This window comes from Sorex araneus, chromosome 5, assembly GCF_027595985.1.
Source record: "Sorex araneus isolate mSorAra2 chromosome 5, mSorAra2.pri, whole genome shotgun sequence".
NCBI classification, from domain to species: Eukaryota; Metazoa; Chordata; class Mammalia; order Eulipotyphla; family Soricidae; genus Sorex; species Sorex araneus.
Genome location: NC_073306.1, coordinates 37411709 through 37432790, shown reverse-complemented (window position 1 = coordinate 37432790; position 21082 = coordinate 37411709). Strand labels below are relative to the sequence as shown.

At 42.8% G+C, this 21082-nt stretch overlaps 1 protein-coding gene and 1 long non-coding RNA gene across 22 annotated transcripts in view; one reads left to right on the top strand and one right to left on the bottom strand.

Moving 5' to 3' along the window:
• The window catches only part of MACF1 (microtubule actin crosslinking factor 1), a 411553-nt gene that overhangs the window by 175657 nt on the left and 214814 nt on the right, over window positions 1-21082 (top strand). For 11 of the 21 annotated variants that reach the window (XM_055137709.1, XM_055137708.1, XM_055137706.1 and 8 more), the window contains one exon: window positions 1049-1141. In XM_055137709.1, the coding sequence (XP_054993684.1) occupies window positions 1049-1141 (93 nt within the window). Of the gene's footprint in view, window positions 1-1048; window positions 1142-14028; window positions 15125-21082 lie in introns of those variants that run through there. The other 10 variants (XM_055137700.1, XM_055137697.1, XM_055137702.1 and 7 more) reach the window with 8 other exon arrangements.
• LOC129404817 (uncharacterized) lies at window positions 12486-14607 on the bottom strand. Its single transcript, XR_008630144.1, has 3 exons — window positions 14468-14607; window positions 13798-13944; window positions 12486-12896 (listed from the first exon to the last, which is right to left on the bottom strand). It is a non-coding gene; the product is annotated as an uncharacterized LOC129404817 (long non-coding RNA).

The window sequence follows — 21082 nt, the reverse complement described above, 5'->3', positions numbered from 1 at the left end:
CAAGTCTTTTCATGAGATGATGATAGGAAAGGCTTTCAGAAGTTGAGGTGGAAGCAGGTTGGTTTTCCTGGAACACTTGGTTTCTGCACTCAAAACCTTAGGTCCTCTCTTTTCCAGCACACAGTTGGTCATCCTGATAGGGGAAGGTGGTCAAGTGAGATTTGGCAGTAAAGTGGAAGTTGAGGGAGGCAGGAGATAGGAAGATCTATGACAAAGTAGAACCAGTGGAGGTGAGAATAAGCCAAAGACTGGTGGGGGACGAGGCTTCTCTCTCTCTCTCTCTCTCTTAGCTTAAAAAAAGGAATAAAATAAGGTCTCATGACTTAATAAAACATCAGCTTATGATATCATGTGCTGTTACAGGTTGCTTTGCAGGTGGGAATGCAAAGTGGTATAATCTCTGGAAAATAGTTGGCACTTTCTTATGGAGCCATACATATACCATATGGCCTAGCAGGCCCAGTCTTAGGATTTAGCCTAGAGAATGAAAACATGCTTATACAAAAAACAGTCTGTGAATATAGTTTTATTCATAATTGACTGAAACTGAAAACAAATTGCCACATATCCTAAAAAGGATTAGTAGATCATAACACTACAATGATTTAAATACTACACAGTAATGAAAGAAAGAATAATTTACGATCTATACAACAATTTAGATGGGAGCACAATGGCATAATGCTCAGCAGGGGAAAAAAAACCAAGTACCAAAAGATCACATAGCATATGATTGTATTTATCTGACTTTCTGGTAAAAGTAAAATTAGGAACAGACTTTTGGTTACCTTGAATTAGGTTACTTATAAAGGGGGTTAACTTTTGATTATAAAGAAGCAACATACAATCACTTTTAGTGGGTGGTATTATTTATCATTATTACCTGTTATCCTGTTTGTATTGTAGTACATGAATCTGTACATGAGTCAGAACTCATGGAAATGACATCCAAAAAGTCATTATAAATGTATGTAAATGACAAAGGTCTATGAAAAATGAAACGAAAAGTTCCAGAGCTCTGAGATAAACTTCTGTTTCTTTTTTTCAGGTGAAACTAGTGAATATTCGCAATGATGACATCACAGATGGCAACCCCAAGCTGACCCTGGGCCTGATCTGGACCATTATTTTACATTTCCAGGTAGGGCCTGTGAAGTTTAGGATTCCTATTTCATTGCTTTCTTTGGACATGGCATTTAAAGCAGTGGTCTCCAACCACTGTTCCACACAAACTAATGGTGATCTGATCGGCAGGGATGGAAAATTTGAAAAGCACTGTTCTACTCCCTTGGTTATAACTGCTGGTTTTGGGTCCAGAATACAGAACAGGTGCAGATGCTAAAAGATTGAAGAATTTTACTTGTTTCTAAAATTTTTTAAAATTATTTGAGTTTTGGGCAACATCTGGCTGTGCTGAGAGCTTATTCCTGGCTTTGTGCTCAAGGATAACTCCTAGTAGCTTGCGGGGAGCATATGGCATGCAAGGCAAGTGCCATGCGTACTGTACTCTCTCCATTCCTGAAGAACACAACTTTAAGTCTCACTGTCTGTTCTCAAAGGGCAGCACTGAACCTTCTCTTCATTTAGAGGCCAGCTAGTATGGTGTTATAAAGGAAGAGTTGAAAGAAAGGCCTAGTGACAAGGCTGTTGTAACCTAGACCGAGAGCTTCCTAATCATTTGCATGATGAAGTTGGATTTTTCTCTTGTTTGTGCTGTGGCCTTGTGAATGAAAGTCTGGTTATTAAAAGTCTGCTCAGCTGAGTCAAAACTGGCTCTTCAGAGACTCCTAAGTTTGAGGGGTGGGGAGAGATGTTGTTTTGATGCGTTAGAAGGGTGGTGTGAAGACCTATTATTCTGCTTTGATGTAGGCTTCTCATCACTAGTAATCTTAAAATGAGTCTGGTTAATTGTAGCACTATTTAGTCAGTTTGGAGTGCCATAATAAATACCGTAGATGGGGTGGCTTAAATGTTTGTTAATATTTATTTTTCTAGATTCTAAAGACTAGTAAGTTCAAGATAAAATGTGGCTGGGTTCTTTGTAAAAACCCTTCATGATAATTCCCTCCCTCCCTCCCTCCCTCCCTCCCTCCCTCCCTCCCTCCCTCCCTCCCTCCCTCCCTCCCTCCCTCCCTTCCTTCCTTCCTTCCTTCCTTCCTTCCCTCCCTCCCTCCCTCACTCTCTCCCCCTCTTCCCCTCTTCCTCTTCTTCCCCTTTTTTGATTTGGGGCTCTTGATTTTGGAGCCATACCTGGCACTGCTCAGGAGCTTCCCCCAGTGAATCACTTGTGTTCCTCCCAGAACTGCCATCAAATTTTTCACTAGTTTCTACCGGTGCCTAAGGTAAACTCACACTCTACTGCACTGTAGTGCTTTAATATCTACCAACCCACCTTACCATTCTCTCTCCTCTTTGCTTATGAAACTTCAAGAGAGGGGATTTCTTTCAGACTCCCCACTCCTTGGAAAACTAGTTTTTTCAAAATAGAGTGTATGCCTGGTGGTTCTGGAGAGCCATGTGATATTGGAAATTGGACTTGGGACCTCAAATATGTAGACTTGAGCCATCTCCTTAGACACCCAAGGGCAAATCCCTTTCCAGTCTGATTGCTGTTGGTAAGATACACACCTTTTTTTAAAGAAAGACTGCCTTGAATCACTTTAGCCCAACCAAAGGAAGCCATTTCTCAGGCAGCTCTCCCATACCTAAATGCTGTATACCAGTCTCATAGATGAGAGGGAGCACCAACTGGGCAAAGAGGTTAGTATATTATTTAAGACGCTATTACTGGGGCTGAGGTGACAGTAGATGTAGTTGGGGAGTTAGCACCACCTGCTGGTTTATGATTGAATAGTTATGAGTGTCCCCAAATTCCTTAGAATCTGAAAATATTCTGAATTTGGGGCTTACTACTTTAGGGTTTTGGTTTGCAACCAATGTTAACAGTCTGCAACATGGGGATGACTTGTTTTTTTTTGAACCATGGAGGTTCCTAGGGTGTGCTTTGTATATAAATAACCAGGAAAATGAACTTGGCAAATGTTCCGTGGGGACAAGACTTTGTTGAGCCACCTTCCTTGGAGTACATGTAAACAGTCACTGTCATCCCATTGCTCATCAATTTGCCCGAGCGGGCACCAGTAATGTCTCCATGGTGACACTTGTTACTGTTTTTGGCATATCAAATATGCCACGGGGAGCTTGCCAGGCTCTGCCATGCGGGCGAGATACTCTTGGTAGCTTGCTGGGCTCTCAAAGAGGGGCGGAGGAATTGAACTTGGGTCGGCTGCGTGCAAGGCAAACGCCCTACCTACTGTGCTATCGCTCCAACCCATACACCTAGGTCTTTAAAAAGAAACTTCTTGTTTGTTTGTATTTTTCCATACACCTGCCTTCACTGTGAAAATCTTAACAATTCTGTGTGGCTGCTCTGTAGCAAACTTTCTTTTTTTCTTTTTGGGTTACACCTGATAATGCTCAGGGGTTACTCCTGGCTCTGCACTCAGGAATTACTCCTGGAGGTGCTCAGGGGACATATGGGATGCTGGTGATTAAACCAACGCCCAGTCCACTATACTATCGCTCCAGCTCCCACTAATTTTCTTTAAAAAGGGAAACCCAAGGGTCACAGAGATAGTACAGCTGGTAGAACACTTCCCTTCCATGTGGCTGACCTGGGTTCCATCCTGAGAACCTGGCACTGGGCACAGTGCCAGGAATAAACCCTGGGCATAGCTGGGTGTGGCCCCCAAACAGAAAGCAAACGAATAAGGAAAGGGAAACTCAGGTGTCAGAGAAATAGTACTGAGATGAGGCACTTTCTTTGCATGTCAGAAATAAAAGAAATTAAAAGGTTATTTAAAAAAAATTTAGGCTTTGTATAATAACTTCTGTGCTTTTAAGTCACACATTTTTCAGAACACAAATCCAGATTCTGTGTCTGCAGGGATGCTACCATTCAGTCAATGTTTTGGTGACTTTTTGGAAATATGATTCTGTTGTTGCTCCAAATCAGTCCCTGGAACATTCTTTTTTGTTGTTGTTTTGTTTTTATTTTGTTTTTGGGTCACACCTGGCGATGCACAAGGGTTACTCCTGGCTCATGCACTCAGGAATTACTCCTGACCGTGTTCAGGGAACCATATGAAATGCTGGGAATTGAACCCGGGTCGGCCTCCTGCAAGGCAAACGCCCTGTTCGCTGTGCTATCACTCCAGCCGGCTCCCTCCCCGACCTTCCCCGAACATTCTTAAAGAAAAAAATTCTCCATTCCAAGTTAAAAGCATTTATAGCATTTTTGTTGCAATTAAAGCTGAATAAGTCATGATGCTTGGGGGTTAATTTATTAATATTCATCTTTTGTATGACAACCCAGTGTGAAAATTTTCTTATTTTATTCCTGTTTTACTTTGGTGTGTCTTTAGTGTTTTTATTTTAGAAGGTTTTGTGGCTGTATAGGATTTTCAGAGATAGCTAAATTCTAGTAATGTCAGACATGAATATGATAGTTGTTACGTTTTGGGGTCATTTAGAAGTTGTGCTGTCTACAAATAAAAACCATTGTCATTAGAAAGCATTCATTGATGGACACTTGAATATCAGTTTTTGGATAAACATTTTCCGAGAGGTAATCTTGTTATAGCAGCAGTGCTGGAAAATAATCTACTTTGTGGCAGTTGGCAGTTTTTAATTTGTTTTGGCCCACACTTGGCAATGCTCAGGGGTTACTCCTGGCTCTGGGCTCAGAAATCACTTCTGGCAGTGCTTCGAGGACCATATGGTAAGCCAGGGATTGAACTTGGGTTGGTCACATGCAAGTCAAGTGCCCTACCTGTCATATTATGTCTCTGGCCCCAAGTCACAAATTTACTTTATAAACTAGGTTTAGGACTAGAGCAATAGTACAGGTATAGGGTTTCTTGCCTTATGTACAGCAGACCTGGATTTGATTCCTGGCACCCCATATGGTTGCTTCTGCAGCCCCAGGTTTGACCCTAAATCAATCTCTCACCCCCTACAAAACCCCTCATATTGGGTTCATTTTGATTTTATTTGTTTTCAGTTTATAAAGGTTCTCTTTTTTCCCTTTTAGTTTTATTTTGCTTTAATTTGTTGTTCCAAAGGGAAAATTTCTCTAATAAAAGGAATGCTATGTATTCATAAGTAGACCTTCCGGCTCCATATTGCCCCTTCTCCCCAGTACTTCCCTTTTTCTGGAGCAATAGCACAGCAGGTAGGCGTTTGCCTTACACGCGGCACACTCAGGTTCAATTCCTCCATCCCTCGTGGATAGCTTGGCAAGCTACCGAGAGTATCCTGCCTGCACAGCAGAGCCTGGCAAGCTTCCCATGGCATATTCAGTGTGCTAAAAACAGTAACAAGTCTCACAACAGAGACGTTACTGGTGTCTGCTCGAGAAAATCGATGAACAAAGGGAAGACAGTGACAGTGGCAGTGACAATTGTTTTGTTCACTTTGTTGGTGGTGTTGCTGCGTTGAGGAGGAGCATATGATGCTAGGGGTCAAACCCAGGGCCTCACACATTTAGGTGTTTTAAAACATCATTTTAGTTATAATTTTATTGTTTGATCTAAAATGGCACATTTAAAAAAGATCTAAGTTGAAGTATAATTTCCATACCATAGAATTGGCCTGTTTTCATTGTATAATTGAATAATTTTTATGAGTTATACAACTATTAGCATAATCCAATTTTAGAGCATTTTCATCATTGCATTGAGATTCTTTCCTGCCCATTTGTGTTTATTCTCCCTTTCCCATCTCTAGCCTCAGAAACTATTATTCCATCTTCTCTCTAGAGATTTGCCTGTTCTGGACATTTCATAGAAATTGAATTACATGGTATGTGTTGTTCTGTCTCTGACTTATTTCTCTGCATGTAATATACTCGAGGGTCATTTGTGTAATGTGTGTCAGTACTTCATTTCTTTTATTGCTGAGTTGTAATTTGTTGTGTGGATATACCACATATTTGATCAATTTAGTAGTTGGTGGAAATATGGGTTGTTTTCATTTTTTTGGCTATTTATAAGTAGTATGATAGGAATATATGAGTTCCAGCCTTTAAGTGGAGTTTGTTTTCATTTGTCTTCGGTCTGTGCTTCAAGTTGAATTGCTTGGTTGTAATGTAAGTTTATGTACTATATTTTAAGAAATTTTCAGACTTTTTATAGTAGCTATGCCATTTTACATTACCATCAGCAATGTATAAGATTCTTATTTTCTCTACTTTATTTTTTGTTTGTTTTGTTTTGCTTTTTGGGTTACAATTGGTGATGCTCAGAGGTTACTCCTGGCTATGCACTCAAATTACTCCTAGCGGTGCTCAGGGGACCATATGGGATGCTGGGAATCAAACTCGGGTTGGCCTCGTGCAAGGCAAACACCCTACCCGCTGTGCTATCGCTCCAGCCCCGTATTTTCTCTACATTTTCACAAATATTTGCTGTTGTTTGTCTTTCACATCATGGCTATCACTGTGAGTATGAAATGATATCCTTAAAGTTTTAATTTGTAGAAAAAGTTATTCTTTTTGTTGGTTTGTTGGGTTTTGGGCCAGGACCAGAAGTGCTCAGGGATTACAACAGGCTCTGCACTCCAGCATCACTCTTGACAGGCATTGGGGGAACATTTGGCACATCTGTGGTAGAACCTAGGTCGGCAGTGTGCAAGGCAAACACCCTTTCCACAGGGCTGTGGCTGCAGCCAGGAAAACGGAGTCTTTAACTGAATCCCGCACTTACAAGGACCAGCTAGGGCACATAGAGTCTGTGGGAGATTCAGAATTGAGTCATACAGAATTGAGTCAGTCTTGCTTGGCTGTACAATGCGGGGAAATAAGAAGAGGCATACCATAAAATAGTTAGATATTTTACAACTAAGGTAATTAAGGACAGGGAAATGGAATACGGTATTTACTCAGTTGTTGGTAGCAGTTACTATTGGTAACATGTAAAAGTCATTAATGAAACATATAACTTAGTTTTTCCCACCAGTTACTATTTTATTGGTATACAAAAAAGTAAAAATAGCTGAAAACCAGTTTTCTTCTGCACATAGAGCTTGCTGTGCTCTTTTTCTGTTTGCTCTTGCAGCACAACTGAATGCCTATTTGATCCTCCCAATAGCCAGCAGCTCTGCTGCACTGTCCAAGGAATTTCCCAGATACAAATAACCACTAATTCCTTCTTGATGTTCTTAAAACTTAGTTATTGAAGGTTTCCATATAATAGCTATGTTAGTGAGTGTGGGGAAGCACCCCATGTTCAGAGTTTTGGGTTGACTGATAAAGGAATTCTTTTTTTTTTTTTTTTTTTTGAGTTGGGGGTGGGAGACAACATATGGTACCAGGGATTGAACCCAGCTAGGCCATGTGCAAGGTAAGTACCTTACCTATTGTATTACTGCTCTGCCCGAAACCTTATGTAAAACCTTTTTGTTTGTTTTGTTTATACCTGGCAGTGTTCAGGGCTTTCCCCTGGATGATTTGGGTTCATTTTGGGTTCCCTTTTACCCTGGCTCTGGGTTCAGGGATCGCTCTTGGCAGCTCAGGATCATATATGTATGGTTTCAGGAATTGAACCCAGGTTGGCCTCATGAAAGGCATGTGCCCTACCCACTGTACTATTTCTAGCCGCCCCCCCCCAAAGGATTTTATTCGTAGTTTACATCTTCCCTGTCTTGCTTGAGGTAGGACATGGTATACCTCCTGCTCGTTACCTATCAATGCATTTTTTCTAGTTTTTTATTAATGATCTTCTATCAACTATTCTCACCAAGAACTCATATGTAACCAAATCGGAATGCACAGTAAAACTATTAAATATGTGGTTCAGTCAAATTGCTATTATGCCAGCCTTTATTGGTGCCTATGAAATAGAATAATGATGTAAAAATACTGTTCATGGTTGTCATCTTAAAAGAATATTCAGAAACTGACTCTAGATTTGAAATTTGTCACTACTAATAAAACTGTGGTATATATAATAATTTCATTAATGTTTATGGTTTCCAGAGTGCTTTAACATGTGATAAAAAGATCTGAGGGTCAGGGGAGATAGATCAACAAATGGAGCACTGCTTTCCTTGCAGGAGACTCAGGTTTCATCCCTAGTATCAGAAGGTCCCCTTAGTAACATGAGGTGTGACCATCTTCCTCCCCCAACAACAATGCTGATTGTGGCCCCCCAAAAATAAACATCATGGGGCTAGGAATGTGTCTAAGTGATAGAGCACATGCCTTGCATGTGTGAGGCTCTGAGTTTAATCCCTGGCAGTTCAAAATAAATATAATGTGCAAACATGTACAAACTATAGCAAAGTGGAGGGCTTTTTCTTTTTAACTTTGAGTTTTTTATTAATGAAAGCTTCAAAGTCCTCATAAAAAGTATATAGAAATATATGACAGATCCTTATCTGGTAGTCAACTTGAAAATTAGTTGTATTTTATATCTGCTTCATAGTTTTCCTTTTCTCTTTAAAGAAAGAAAACAAAATGAGCTAACTATCTTGCCTTTCCTACCCTATTGCTGCAGAGCATATCTATGTACGCATGTCTGTCCTTTTGCATGTAGGAAATGTTTTTGTTTTTGATAAATACCTGGACTGGAATTGCTGGATTATTCATGTGGTTTTGCCATTTTGCTCTCTGAAGACCTGTATACTGTGTTGTAATAGACAGCACTCACTACACTTTGACATGTCTATTTCTTATCTAAATTACAGTTTGGGCACACTAACAACAATAGTTGGATATTGTCTCTTGTTCTTTTCTTTGTCTGGCATAGAACAGGTCTCCAATAAATGCTTGTTAAGGGGCTGAAAAGATAATACAGCAGAAAGGCAGATAAGGTGCTTATCTTGTATGTGACTAACCCCAGTTTTATCCCAGCACTGCATAAGATCCTCTGAGCACTGCCAGGAGTGATCCCTGAGCAGAGTCAGGAGTAAGTCCTGAACATCTCCAGATGTGGTCCCAAAATAAAAAGATAGAAAAATAAATACTTGTTAAGTGAACAGATAGTATATAAATTTGCTCTTCCTACACTTGTGAGTAGGTAGATTAAATAAGCTGACTGCAGTGTCTATTTTCTGTGTGAACTGTGCAGAGGAGCAGACTGACATGGTTATATTTGATTATCCAGATAATCAAATATAATTTTTGGTCTCAATTTTGTGTAAGCCAGTTTTAAAAATAAGTTCTAAGAGATAACATTCTTGATGGTCAGAACTGACCACCTCTCCTCCCCCAAAAGGAACCTGACAAAAATCCTTTCTTAACTCTTTAAGTATTTAAAAATTAGTATATATCCAGAAGTGTTTTTTTTTTTTTTTTTTTTTTTTTCTTTTTGGGTCACACCCGGCGATGCTCAGGGGTTACTCCTGGCTCTGCACTCAGGAATCAGACTGGTGGTGCTCGGGGGACCATATGGGATGCTGGGAATCGAACCCGGGTTGGCCGTGTGCAAGGCAAACGCCCTACCCGCTGTGCTATCGCTCCAGCCCCCATTGATGTACTTTTTTTTTGGCTTTTTGGGTCACACCCAGTGATGCATAGGGGTTACTCCTGGTTTTGCACTCAGGAATTACTCCTGGTGGTGCTCAGGGGACCATATGAGATGCTGGGAATCGAACCTGGGTTGGCCGCATGCAAGGCAAATGCCCTACCAGCTATGCTATCACTCCAGCCCCTTGATGTACATTTTTGTGCACTTTGTTGCACTTGGTTGTTGGCATAATAGTGCCACACCATTTGTGTGTGAGGAATGAATGAGTTCTTTTACTCCAGCTCTCTCTGAGGAACACTTACATGTAGTAAGCAGAAAAACCAAAGGAAAAGTTAAGAAGAGCAAGCTGGCCCTGAGAGTCTGCAGTCCCAGAAGAGAGCAGCTAATGTGTCAGGAGCCCCGGTCAACTGAGAAAATCATCCAGGGGAAAGTCCTGATGAGCACTTTAACTTAAGATAGAGGAAGCAGAGCTCCTGGATAGAAGACAGAAAAACAAACATACAAACTTTGGACCTTAGAACAGACCTGCTTTTCTTAGAGTCTGGTCAAGAAAGATTATAGGAGAGGGTCCTGACAGTCCTGGAGAGTCTTTTAGCTCCCGAAATAAATGGGGGTGTCGGGGGTGGGGATGGGAGGATTTAGATCAGACACTGAGCCATATCCTTTTTAGACTTGATTTTCCTAACCCTTGCTAACACCACTTTATTTTATTTATTTTAGCTTCTTTTAAAAAGGCTTTTTAGGGGCTGGAGCAATAGCACAGCCGGTAGGGCGTTTGCCTTGCACGCAGCCGACCCAGGTTCAATTCCCAGCATCCCATATGGTCCCCTGAGCACTGCCATGGGTGATTCCTGAGTGCAGAGCCAGGAGTAACCCCTGTGCACCGCTGGGTGTGACCCAAAAAGCAAAAAAAAAAAAAAAAAAAAAGATAAAAAGGCTTTTTAAAGTTTTTAATTGCATCACTGTGCGATACACAGTTTCAAAGCTATTCATGATTGTATTTCAGTGATACAATGTTCCAACATTCATCCCTCCACCAGTGTACATTTTCCACTACCAATGCCCAGGTTTCCCTCCTGCCTCTATGGAAGGCACTGCTCGCGCTCTCTGTCTCTCTGTCCCCCCCACTCCTCCCCCTCCACTTTAAATAGATAGTATCTGCAGTTTATAAGGAAACTGAATCACCTAGTAGTTATTTAGTTACTACATCAACATAATTGGAAATTTAAATCTTACTGAAATCTCTCTGCCCCTTTCCTAGACCAGTTTTCCTCTGAGCAGAAGGAAACAAAGACCTTACTTATCCTACATATGCAAAAGTTTTTTAAAAAGGGAGAAAGTTGAAAGATCTAGAGCACTTGCTTTGTATGCAGAACCTGGCTTCAGTCCCTTGACTTCAGTCCCTGGCTTCATGGTCTCTTGAGCACCACCAGGAATGATCCCCGAAATCTGAACAGGCAATAACTCCCAAGCACTGCTGGGGGAGGCCCCAAAATTGGGAGAAAAGAAAAGCCTCCAGAAGCACATATGCTTATTTCTGTTAATTTTCTCAAAGAAAGTTAAACAGCTATTTCCTTTTCCCCTGGGTTGATCAGTTATGGGAATTTGGTTTGTTTGTATTTCAGTAATGAAATCCAAATAAAATTGCTTGGGGGCGTGGGGGGATTTCTCTTAAGTTATATAGTTCCAATTCTTTTTGCTGGAGCATTGCAGCTGGGCTTCCTGGAGAAATGATTAAATGAGTTCCTGTCTGTTGTCTGACAGTTTCTGCCATGTTAATCTTCTGGTCTGAAGTGTTGCTGTGGTTTATAATGGCCATCAGGTGGTGCTGCAGCTCTGCCATCCACCTTGAAAAAAAGGCCCTGGGCACCTACTGCAGCTGTGAGGGGTCTCAGAAGCCCTTCTGGAGGAGCTGTTGCTTTAGTACTTCAGACTGCTTTCCTTTTCGGAGGGCATTTTTCAGGATTTCAGGAGTGGTGGACAGGGCTGACATCAAGTCAGGCAGACTAGTTCTCTGTACTCTGTGGTCTGGACCGTTTGGTTTAGAACAGTTGTCACTGTCACTGTTATCTCGTTGTTCATCGATTTGCTTGAGCGGGTGCCAGTAACGTCTCTATTCATCCTAGCCCTGAGATTTTAGCAGCCTCTCTTTACTCATCCTTCCCAATGGTGCCGCATTGGAGGCTCTTTCAGGGTCAGGGGAATGAGACCCATCATTGTTACTGTTTTTGGCATATCAAATACACCACGGGGAGCTTGCCAGGCTCTGCTGCACAGGCAGGATACTCTTGGTAGCTTGCCGAGTTCTACGAGAGGGAGAACTGGACAATAAGAGGTCAGCTGCGTGCTTCCGGGAGCCAGAAGATTGTTTTTTTTTTTAATTAGAACAGTTGTAATAGGGGAAATTTTCGTACAGCTCTTTCTGCACCATTCAGAACTTTTGGTTTGGTTTGTGGCATTGTCAGCATGGGCAGACACACACACACACACACACACACACACACACACGGAGTGTGGGGGATCCCACTGTCATGTAGTAAAGTGATTTTTTTCAGGGAGGGTGTACTTCCTCAGCTGTGCTGGGAGTCCTACCTGGGATATACATGGCCCTGGTGCATGGGAGTTTATACAGTGTCAGTGATCAAATCTGAACCTCCTATATGCAAATCCAGCCCTTGGAAACATCTTAGCCTTAGCAGGGTGAGTTTTGGTTTTTTATTTTGTTTTGTTTTCGTTTTTCTTTTGGATTTGGGGTCATAACTGACAATTGTCAGAGGTTGTTTCTGGCTCTGCACTCAGGAATTACTGCTGGCAGTGCTCAGGGGATCATGCAAGACCACTGCTCCAGCTTGACAGGGTGATTTTTTTTTTTTTTAATCTAGCTTTTTAGACTTGAAATTCAGACTTACTGCCCCACTACAGTTTGGATAAAAAACATCTGGACTCATTTTAGCAACTTCTTCTTTTATTTCCAAATAATAAGTTTCACTACCTCTTTGTTCCAGCCCTTGGTCCCTGTGAGTATAGTTGTGAATCCAGAACAGCAGGGATCTGGAGCCAGAGCAGTAATAGAGGGGGTTGGGCGTTTGCCTTGCATGTGATTGACCCGGGTTTGATCCCCAGCCTCCCATATGGTCCCCCAGGCCCTCTAGGAGTATTTTCTGAGTACTGAGGCAGGAGTGAGCCCTGAGCACCCACAGTGAAGAACCATCCTGTTCGACAGTGTGCTGACATTTATCCCTGCTTCAGTTAGGAGTAACAATGGTGTAATGAAAAGTCTTCTTCAGGAGTTCATGTTCAGACTTTGCCACTTACCAGCTGTGGACACAAATTAATCATCATTCTTGTAAGAAGAAAAATTTTCTTTACCTGTCAAATGTGAAGTAATAGTTTTGACCCATAATTCTGTGAGAATTACATACCCCATAATCAGCAGAGTGCTTGACCCATAACAAATGCAAAAAAACTCTAAAAAGTCAGTTGGTGGCAGGAATGTGTGTAATCCCTTCCCAACATTTCTGTCAAACACTGCCAGCAGAGACTCTCCTCCTGTACTAGAGAGGGGTATCTTTTAACTAGCTTCTGTATTCTAGACCCCAAGTTGAGTTCCCCTGCCACTTCTCTTTTTAATTCATTGTTTGAGGTAACAGTGTTTTAGTGTTTATGTGTTTTAGGGATTTCCCTTCTTATCATTGGCAGGCAGAATAAACAGATCTTTCTCTTTTTTGGGGGGGAGGGGCAGTGGTGGTATAGTTAGAGGAGGAAAATAAATGCTCCAGGAGGCTGGACTTTAAAAACCTTTGGAGTATTTTATTTATTTGTTTCCTTAATTTTCTTAAGACTTTGTGCCCCCTTTAGACTGATTTAATTAGAATATTTTTATTGTTTCTCATCTGAAATCTTTGAGAAAAACATACTGTCGTGCTTGATGTTTTCTTTTGGGCATCTTGATGCAACAGTTGAAAGCTGTCTCCTTTCAGAGTAGGGGCCATCATTGTGGCTTCCTTGTCCCCTCCCCTGGGTATTCTGCCCCTGGATATCTGGAGCTGGTTTGCGTTTCCTCCTTCCTCCTCCTCCTCCCTTTACGATACCTTCTCCCCTGGTCTCTCCTCTCTTTCCCCCTCCCTTTTCCATTTACTCTTACAGTCGTTCCCCCCCTCCCCACCCTCCCCACCTCCTCCTCCCCCTCCCCTCCCTAATCTTTCCCTCCCCTGGTTTCCAGCTCCTTTTTGCTTTCTGTTTGTGTTACTGAGGGCAGTGCTCCAATTACCTCATATTTGGAGAGAGGAAGCTACAGCCAATCCGCTTTCTGTCTGCTTTTAGGTCAAGTGATTTCTGAACTGCAGTGAGATGCTTTGAATTTGTCTTGTTGCAGCTCTGAGCCTGTAAGATGGCTGTCTGAATCGCAGCGGCTGGGCTGGAAGAGACAGAGGGGAGGGAGGGAGAAAGAATTGGAGGGATTGCCGGCATAGTGCATGTTTTTGAATGTGCATCTAATCCGATGAAGCCGCGGTTGGAATTTCTCTGGGCTCCCAGGACTGGCTTAGCTGCGTTTTTGCTGAGATTGGGAGAGGAAAGCGATGGGAAATTCATTGGGCTGTGTTAAGGAGCCAAAAGATTCCGTAGCTGTTCCTGAGAAGGCTCCCATATCTCCTAAGAAAAGGGTTCGGTTCAAAAGGAAGTGGCGGGGGAAGAAAGCCCCTATTCCAGAGGTTTCTAATGAGGAAGAGCCCTTGGAAGGAACCGGAGTCACTGAAGAGACTGAAACCCTAACGAAGTTAACAGTGAGTCTCCGAAAGGAGGAAGGAGTGGGAGGGGCAGAGCATCCCCCCCCAGTCATTTCACTGCCTGGAGCTTTGCCCCCCGACACAGAAGTGGGAGATCAAGGGATGATCGTGCAGGTGAGGGAGAGATTCCAAGGGGAGATCCAGACTGCTCACCTTTTGTTAAAGAATGAGTCATCAGTTGCTGGAGGGGTCTGGGATTCCTTGGAAGAGGGAATGACTGTCATCGCTCACCTGCTTGATAACCCAGCAGAAAGGAACTGTGAGAAGTCAGTGAGCCAACTGGTGGAATTTCCGAGGACAGCATCCTGCAGCAGCAGGGCTGTGCTGCTGCCTTTGCAGGGAGAGACTGCAGTGAAAAAAGGAAATACACAGCTTGGGTTTCGGAGCAGCACTTTCCCTAGGACGGACTTTCCCACCAAGACCGGAAATCAACTTTCAGAGGGCCGGACTGTTGGGGTAGAAAACAAGGATATTTTAAGTACCCCTCAGACAGCTTCCTGGATTGCAGAATGTTCTGTTCCTTCATCACTACTGGACCAGTCAAGGAGCCGTAGATGCCCAGAGCCTGCCCACGTGGGTCGAATGCCCACTCAGGGTCCCAGACTGCTTGCTTCTCAGAGTGATCTGTCTGTCAGTGGTATGACTGTGAGCATTTTGCCCTCTTCCTCTGGCTATGGCAGTGATGGGCCACACTTATGTGAAATCCATCCTAAAGATAGAGAACCTGAAAAGACCTCTATCTCCATCTCGGAAGAGGATGGCACTCTCTCTTTGGAGGCAAGCCACACACCATCGTGGGGCGCGGAGGAGGTAGGTGGGCATGTTGTAGGATAGCCAAACAGCTGTTGTGATTCCAGACTCGCACACTTGAGGTGAAGTATGGTGAGCAGTGAGGATCTTGACTCCTCATCTCAGAGGCACCGGGGTCAGAGACTGCTGGCTGGGGAACCTATTTTAGGCCTGCCCCTGGGTGTTTGAAACCAAGACTATTGTCTCTGGAGATGCCCGCTGATTCTAGGTAACCTTGCAGCCTAATTGCTGGAGCTATCTGATGGGGTGATCTTTCAAGGTGTGTGCTGGGTGATATTTACTCTCAGGAAGGTCTGTTGAGGAGCTTCCTGGCACAAAGGATGGTAGGGAGGTCTGGCTGAGTCCCTTAAATGAGTGTGAAAGGGTGAAGCAGCTCTCTTTGATGTGATTGCTGCTGTCCCTTGGAAATAGAGCTGATGCAATCCCACTCTGTGGGGACTGTACTAATGATGACTCCATTCATTATGTGTGCTGGTGTAGAGGACTTCCTCCTTTGGTTCCTGATTCCTTCCACTTTCAGAGAAGAGGGGCAAGAAGTACCTGAGATTCCTTGAAGGGAGGTGGGGCTTTGGGCAGCTTAAAGTTCTCAGCTAGAAAGTGTGTGTGTGTGTGTGTGTGTGTGTGTGTGTTCTTGTTTATGGCTTTAGAAGATTTCAGTTGTGGGCTATTTATCAAGGGTGGGAGTGAGGATGTTTTAAATGTCCTTAGGGTCCAGGAGTAATTGAGAATTTCAGAGATCTGATCACTGGAATAAGATTCAGGATATCCCTGAGTCTGGCAGGTAGCTGTGTGATTGATTGTATAGGCAGATGAAGTTATAGTTCACCTGGGACAGAAAAAACCTTTCACAGTGAGAAGGGCTAGAGGTGGAGAGTTAATACAACAGGTAAGGCATTCACCTTGCATACCCAGGTTCAATCCCTGGCACCCCATGTGGTCCTCCAAGCCCTGCCACACCCTGCCAGGAGTGATCCTTGAGTGCAAAGAGGAATAAGCCCTGAGCACCATCAGGTGTGGCCCCCACCTCTCCCTGCCAAACCCTCCCCTCCAACAAAAATAAAGAACAGTGACAAAGCACCTTCATGGGCGTGTCAGCCTCTGCAACAGGAAAAGAAAAAAAAATTTTAGCATTCCAGAGAAGCAAGAATTGAAAGATTAGTAGGACATTTTCCTTGTGTAGATCATGTCTGTCAGCAGGGCTGGGGACCATCCCATTGTTCTGCTTATCACCAATATTTTAAGGCTGAAGAGAGACACAATTTTTAAGTTGGTCTGTGCTTAAAATGTCCTCTTTGGGAATAAACTCCCCCCATGGATAAGACTATCTCAGAGCACATTGCTTTAAAGTTTGGAGACTCTCAACTGTTGAAGGAAAAAAAAAATAACCATTGGAAAAATATTCACAAGACCAGGGTGATAACTCAAGAGGCAAGAGGAAATGTTTGGGGAGCCCTGGGTTCAATTCCTATGTGGCCCCCTGAACAGCCCCACACATCATAAGATGAGGCCCTAAAACCAAAACATCAATACAAAAGAAAAGCAAAAATACTCATTATCTTGTTGGATAAGGACCCTCTGTGGACTTTTCCATATATAGAGTGTGTGTGTGCATGCATAGAAGTGGGAAGGAAGACTGGGATTGCTAGGGAGGGTGTGAATGAGTTTCATCAGCTAGGAGGGAGTGTCATAGTCAGAGACTTTCTGTCTCAATGAGTGGGATGTAGAGTGATGGGAACCAAACCGACTGTGGAACTGGATGCTCCTTTGATTGATACCACTGATATTAAAACTGAAGTTGTAGAGGGGTGGAGCAATAGCACAGCAGGTAGGGCATTTGCCTTGCATGTGACCCGAGTTCAATTCCCAGCATCCCATATGGTCCCCGTGCACCGCCAGGGGTGATTCCTGAGTGCAGAGCCAGGAGTAACTTCTGTGCATCGCTATGTGTGACCCAAAAAGAAAAAAAAAAAACCAAAAACCAAAAAAAGCTGAAGTTGTAGAGATACTATAGTGTTTTGGGTTATAGACTCTTAACTGAAAAGTTTGTTGATAATTTTAAGAACTGTTGGTAGAAATCAGTTCTTGATAAAGGACCATGGAAGTCTCAGTATGAACTGGTTCATCCCCTCCACTGGGAGGGCATGGGAAAGTTGTGAGAAACTCAGTGAGGCATTCACTATAAAGGGGGAAAACTTGTGAGTGAGCCCTTTGGACCATGATCTGTGCATGTGTCATTAACAACAGAAGTATGCTTCCTTTTCTGTTCTGTATGTGAAACAAATTGTTATATGGCATTTTCTGGGCAGCCAGTTTCTAGATCCCATGTCTTTCAGCCTTTCAAAGTAGACATAGTCAGACTACTCAGTCATAAAGCACAGGCTGAATAACTGAAGTGGTCAAGTGTCAACTCAGATGCCTGGTGCGTTCCTGAAGCTGTTTCAACTGTAGGGTTCCCATCATAGGGAACGGATTAAAAAGTAACTTCTCCACAAAGGCAGAATGAAAACCCTTAGGCCCTGGTAGCCAATACCCTCTTTGGTGTGCAAAGGCTATTTTCGGTGAGCAGCTTCTTCTGACATGTTCACAAAGCCTCTGAGGACAGCGGCAGGCAGAGAAAGAGATCGCAAGCTTGTTCCGACCCCGCAGGTCTCCTGGACAGTGCAGACCAAGTCTCAGAGCACCGGAGGACATGGGTCAGAAGAGCGGCTGGCAGTTGCTGCTCGTCATACACCAGTTCCTTCCTGAAGAGGACCAGGGCCGTTCAGCAGAGCTGACTGTGTGTGGTGCATATTCTGTCTTTAGTTGTTGGAGTAGCAGTTCTCCTCAGGATGAGGTTCATGTTCCACAGTGGTGTCGCTCATGATCTGGGACTCTCCTTTTGGTCAGCTCCATTAGAACGGGAATGGCAGTAGGCTGTAGCTGCTTGGGCACAAATTTGGCAATGGGTGTTTTGTTTCTTTTCAGTTAGAGAGAAATAGGAACTGATTTTGATTCTTGGTTAGATAATTAAAAGATAGCCTAAGGGGCTTAGATAATTAAAAGATAGCCTGCTTTTCTGTTTACTGGGTAGAATTGTATTTCCCTTGTCAGGAAATAGTTAACACAGAAGCAGGATGAGAAGTCAGCTGACAAAAGTGGTTTTCAGAATGATAAGTAGACTGGGGATCTGGGTGGGAGCTGGTTAACAGCATTTGTACTTTGATGTCAGACAAAGGCCTTCTCTGGCTCATTCCTTCTCTCTTAGCCAGAATCCCTACCCCCAGCTGCAATCAATAGCTATAATACTATAATACCTGCCTGTTCAACAAGGAAAATTGTGAAAATCTCTTGTTCTGTCTCTCTCTCCGTTAATGATGCCTGTTAAATAAGAAGAATGTTTTTGCCACAAGCCCTTGAAGTCCCTACAATTTTGGGTAGTCAGGTAACAATTGGGGCTACAAATGATAAGCAAGATCTAAAAACATCTAAGTTGGTATATTATTTTTCTGGGTTCTGCCTTTTCAGTTTACCAGTTTACAGGTCTCCCTTTCCCACATCTTCTTTTTAATTACAGGGATCACTTTACTAATATAGGCTTTGTATTGCAAGAAAAAAGTAAAATTAACCCAAGGATACCATTGGAGAAATATAGCAGTTAAGTTAGAGCTTTATTTTTAAATAAAAAGGTTTTTTCCTCAAAGTATTTTACTGATGAAAAATACTACTAAAGAATCATTATTGTTTTATAGATGTAACAGTGCAACAATATTCGTGTAGTTCTATGTTTAAAAAGAGTTTTTGTTTTGTAGAGATATATACTAAGGTGTTTATGGAGAAAATGATATGTGTGGGATTTGCTTCATAATAATAGGGGAGGAAGAAGTGGGTGGAGTATAGATCAGACAAGGTAAGCTTTGATTTGGTAATGGTTGAGACTGTCTTATTTTAATCCTTTGGGGTTTAGGGGACCACGCCTGGAGGTGCTCAGGTGCTACTTTGGACATTGCTCAGGGGACCATATTGTGATTCTGGGGATTAAACCAGGGTCCATCTTATGCAAGGCAAGCATCTTATTCTCTGTAATACCTCTCTGGCCTAACCATCTCTTTAAAAATTATACTTGGAAATTTCTATTTCCTATGAAAGGCCACAAGTAATAATAAATGGTTAGATACTGGAATGTAACAATTCTGGAAATAAATTAATATCTAGGATGTATGAAATGGGGCATTAGGTCCTGGAGTTAAAAGTTTGGAGCAAGTCTGACTGAGTTTGAACTTCAGCTAAGTTATAATAAGTACAATGCCCAATGCAAGCTACTTAACTTCTTTGTGACATAATTTCCTCATTTGTAAATTGAGGATAAGACCAGTGTATGCTTTGTGGGGGCAGGGAGACAGTTCAAATGACTGAAGCACATGTGTTGCAGGCAGGAGTCACAGGTTCAGCCCCTGACAGCATCTCCAAGGTGACCCCCTGAGTACCCCCTGGTGTGAGTTTCCCTACCCCCCAAAAAAAGTATTGTATGCTGTAAAGGGTTGGTTGTGGGAATTATTTGTGCTAATACAAGTAAAGCACAATAAATGCTAGTTATTAATTTATTTAAAGATTTGATGTGGGTTTTTTTTTGGGGGGGGTGAGGGGGTCTCGGGGGCACACTCAGCTGTGTTCAGGGCTTACTCCTGGCTCTGCACTTAGGGATCACTCCTGGTGGGATTTGAGGGACCATATGGGGTACCAACAACCAATCCTGGGTTAGCCATATGGAAGGAAAATGCCCTATCCATTGTAGTGTTGCTCCAGCCCTATTTAAAGATTTCTTGCCACCAAGATAAACGTAAATACCCTTGTAGAAAAATAGGGGAAATGTAGGAATAATCAGTTCAGGAAAAAAAAAAAAACTCACATGCCTCCTGCAGTTGAATCCTTCCTTACTAGCAATCAAAAATATAAAAATAAAAACAGTAATATACTACTTTACACACAGCAGATTAGCAGAAAATAAAACATCAGAAAACACCAGTGTAGGTGATGATGTGTAGTGATAGAAAAACCTTCATATTATGTGGGTGGAGGTATAAATTGATACACTCTTTGGAGAGTAGTTTGACAGTATTTAGGAGAGCAGAAAAGAACAAAGTATGTGTCACTTAGGATTTTTTTCCTAGTTATATTTCCTGGAGAGACTCCTAGTTCTCAAAATTTGGATATGAAAAGTAGCATCCCCTTTTCTTTACCTACCTCTGATGTTGGTAAAACACATGGCTGTCACTAGAGCCTTCTAACCAGGCATTTCCAGTGAATTTAGTGAAATAATATATATTCCTCCCTCCCTTCTTTTCTTCTCTTTCTTTTCTTTCTTCTCTCTCTCTGCCTCTCCTCTCCTGTCCAGTGCCCAAGGAATCTGAGCAACAGGACTGGCGGTTTAGTAGTAAGGGCTGAGGGTCGTATGGTATTTAGCAGTTACTTGGGCCATCCCAGCAGTGCTTAGTGGGGTCTCCAGGGCTGTACCCGGCAGTGCTTGGGGGACCATGTAGTGCCAGGAATTCTTTTTATTTGAGAGCAGTGGGGGAGGCACAGCCAGCAGTACTTAGGGACTATTTCTGGCTCTGTGCTCAGGAGTGACCCTTGCCTGTGGTCAGGATAGAACTGAGGTTGGCTCAAGTAGGTGGATACAAGGCAAATTTCTTACCTCTTGTGCCAGTGCTCTCTGGCCCCAGGTGCCAGGAATTGAACCAGGTGGTTGCATACAGGGCAAGAGCCTTGACTCCTGCATTAGCTCTTTAGTTCCTCATCTTCTTCTTGAGTCCAGGTTTTCAGAATTTGATGTCCTATCTACAGTGGTAATGTCAGTGTCCTGAATGGCTCTCCAAGTGATCTTAGTGAGATGAGGAGACAGTAGGGGGAAGTGCTGATGTTGGGTTTTATTACTTTCTGAGAAACTGATTGATAGGATCCTCCTATCTACCTGCCTGTCTG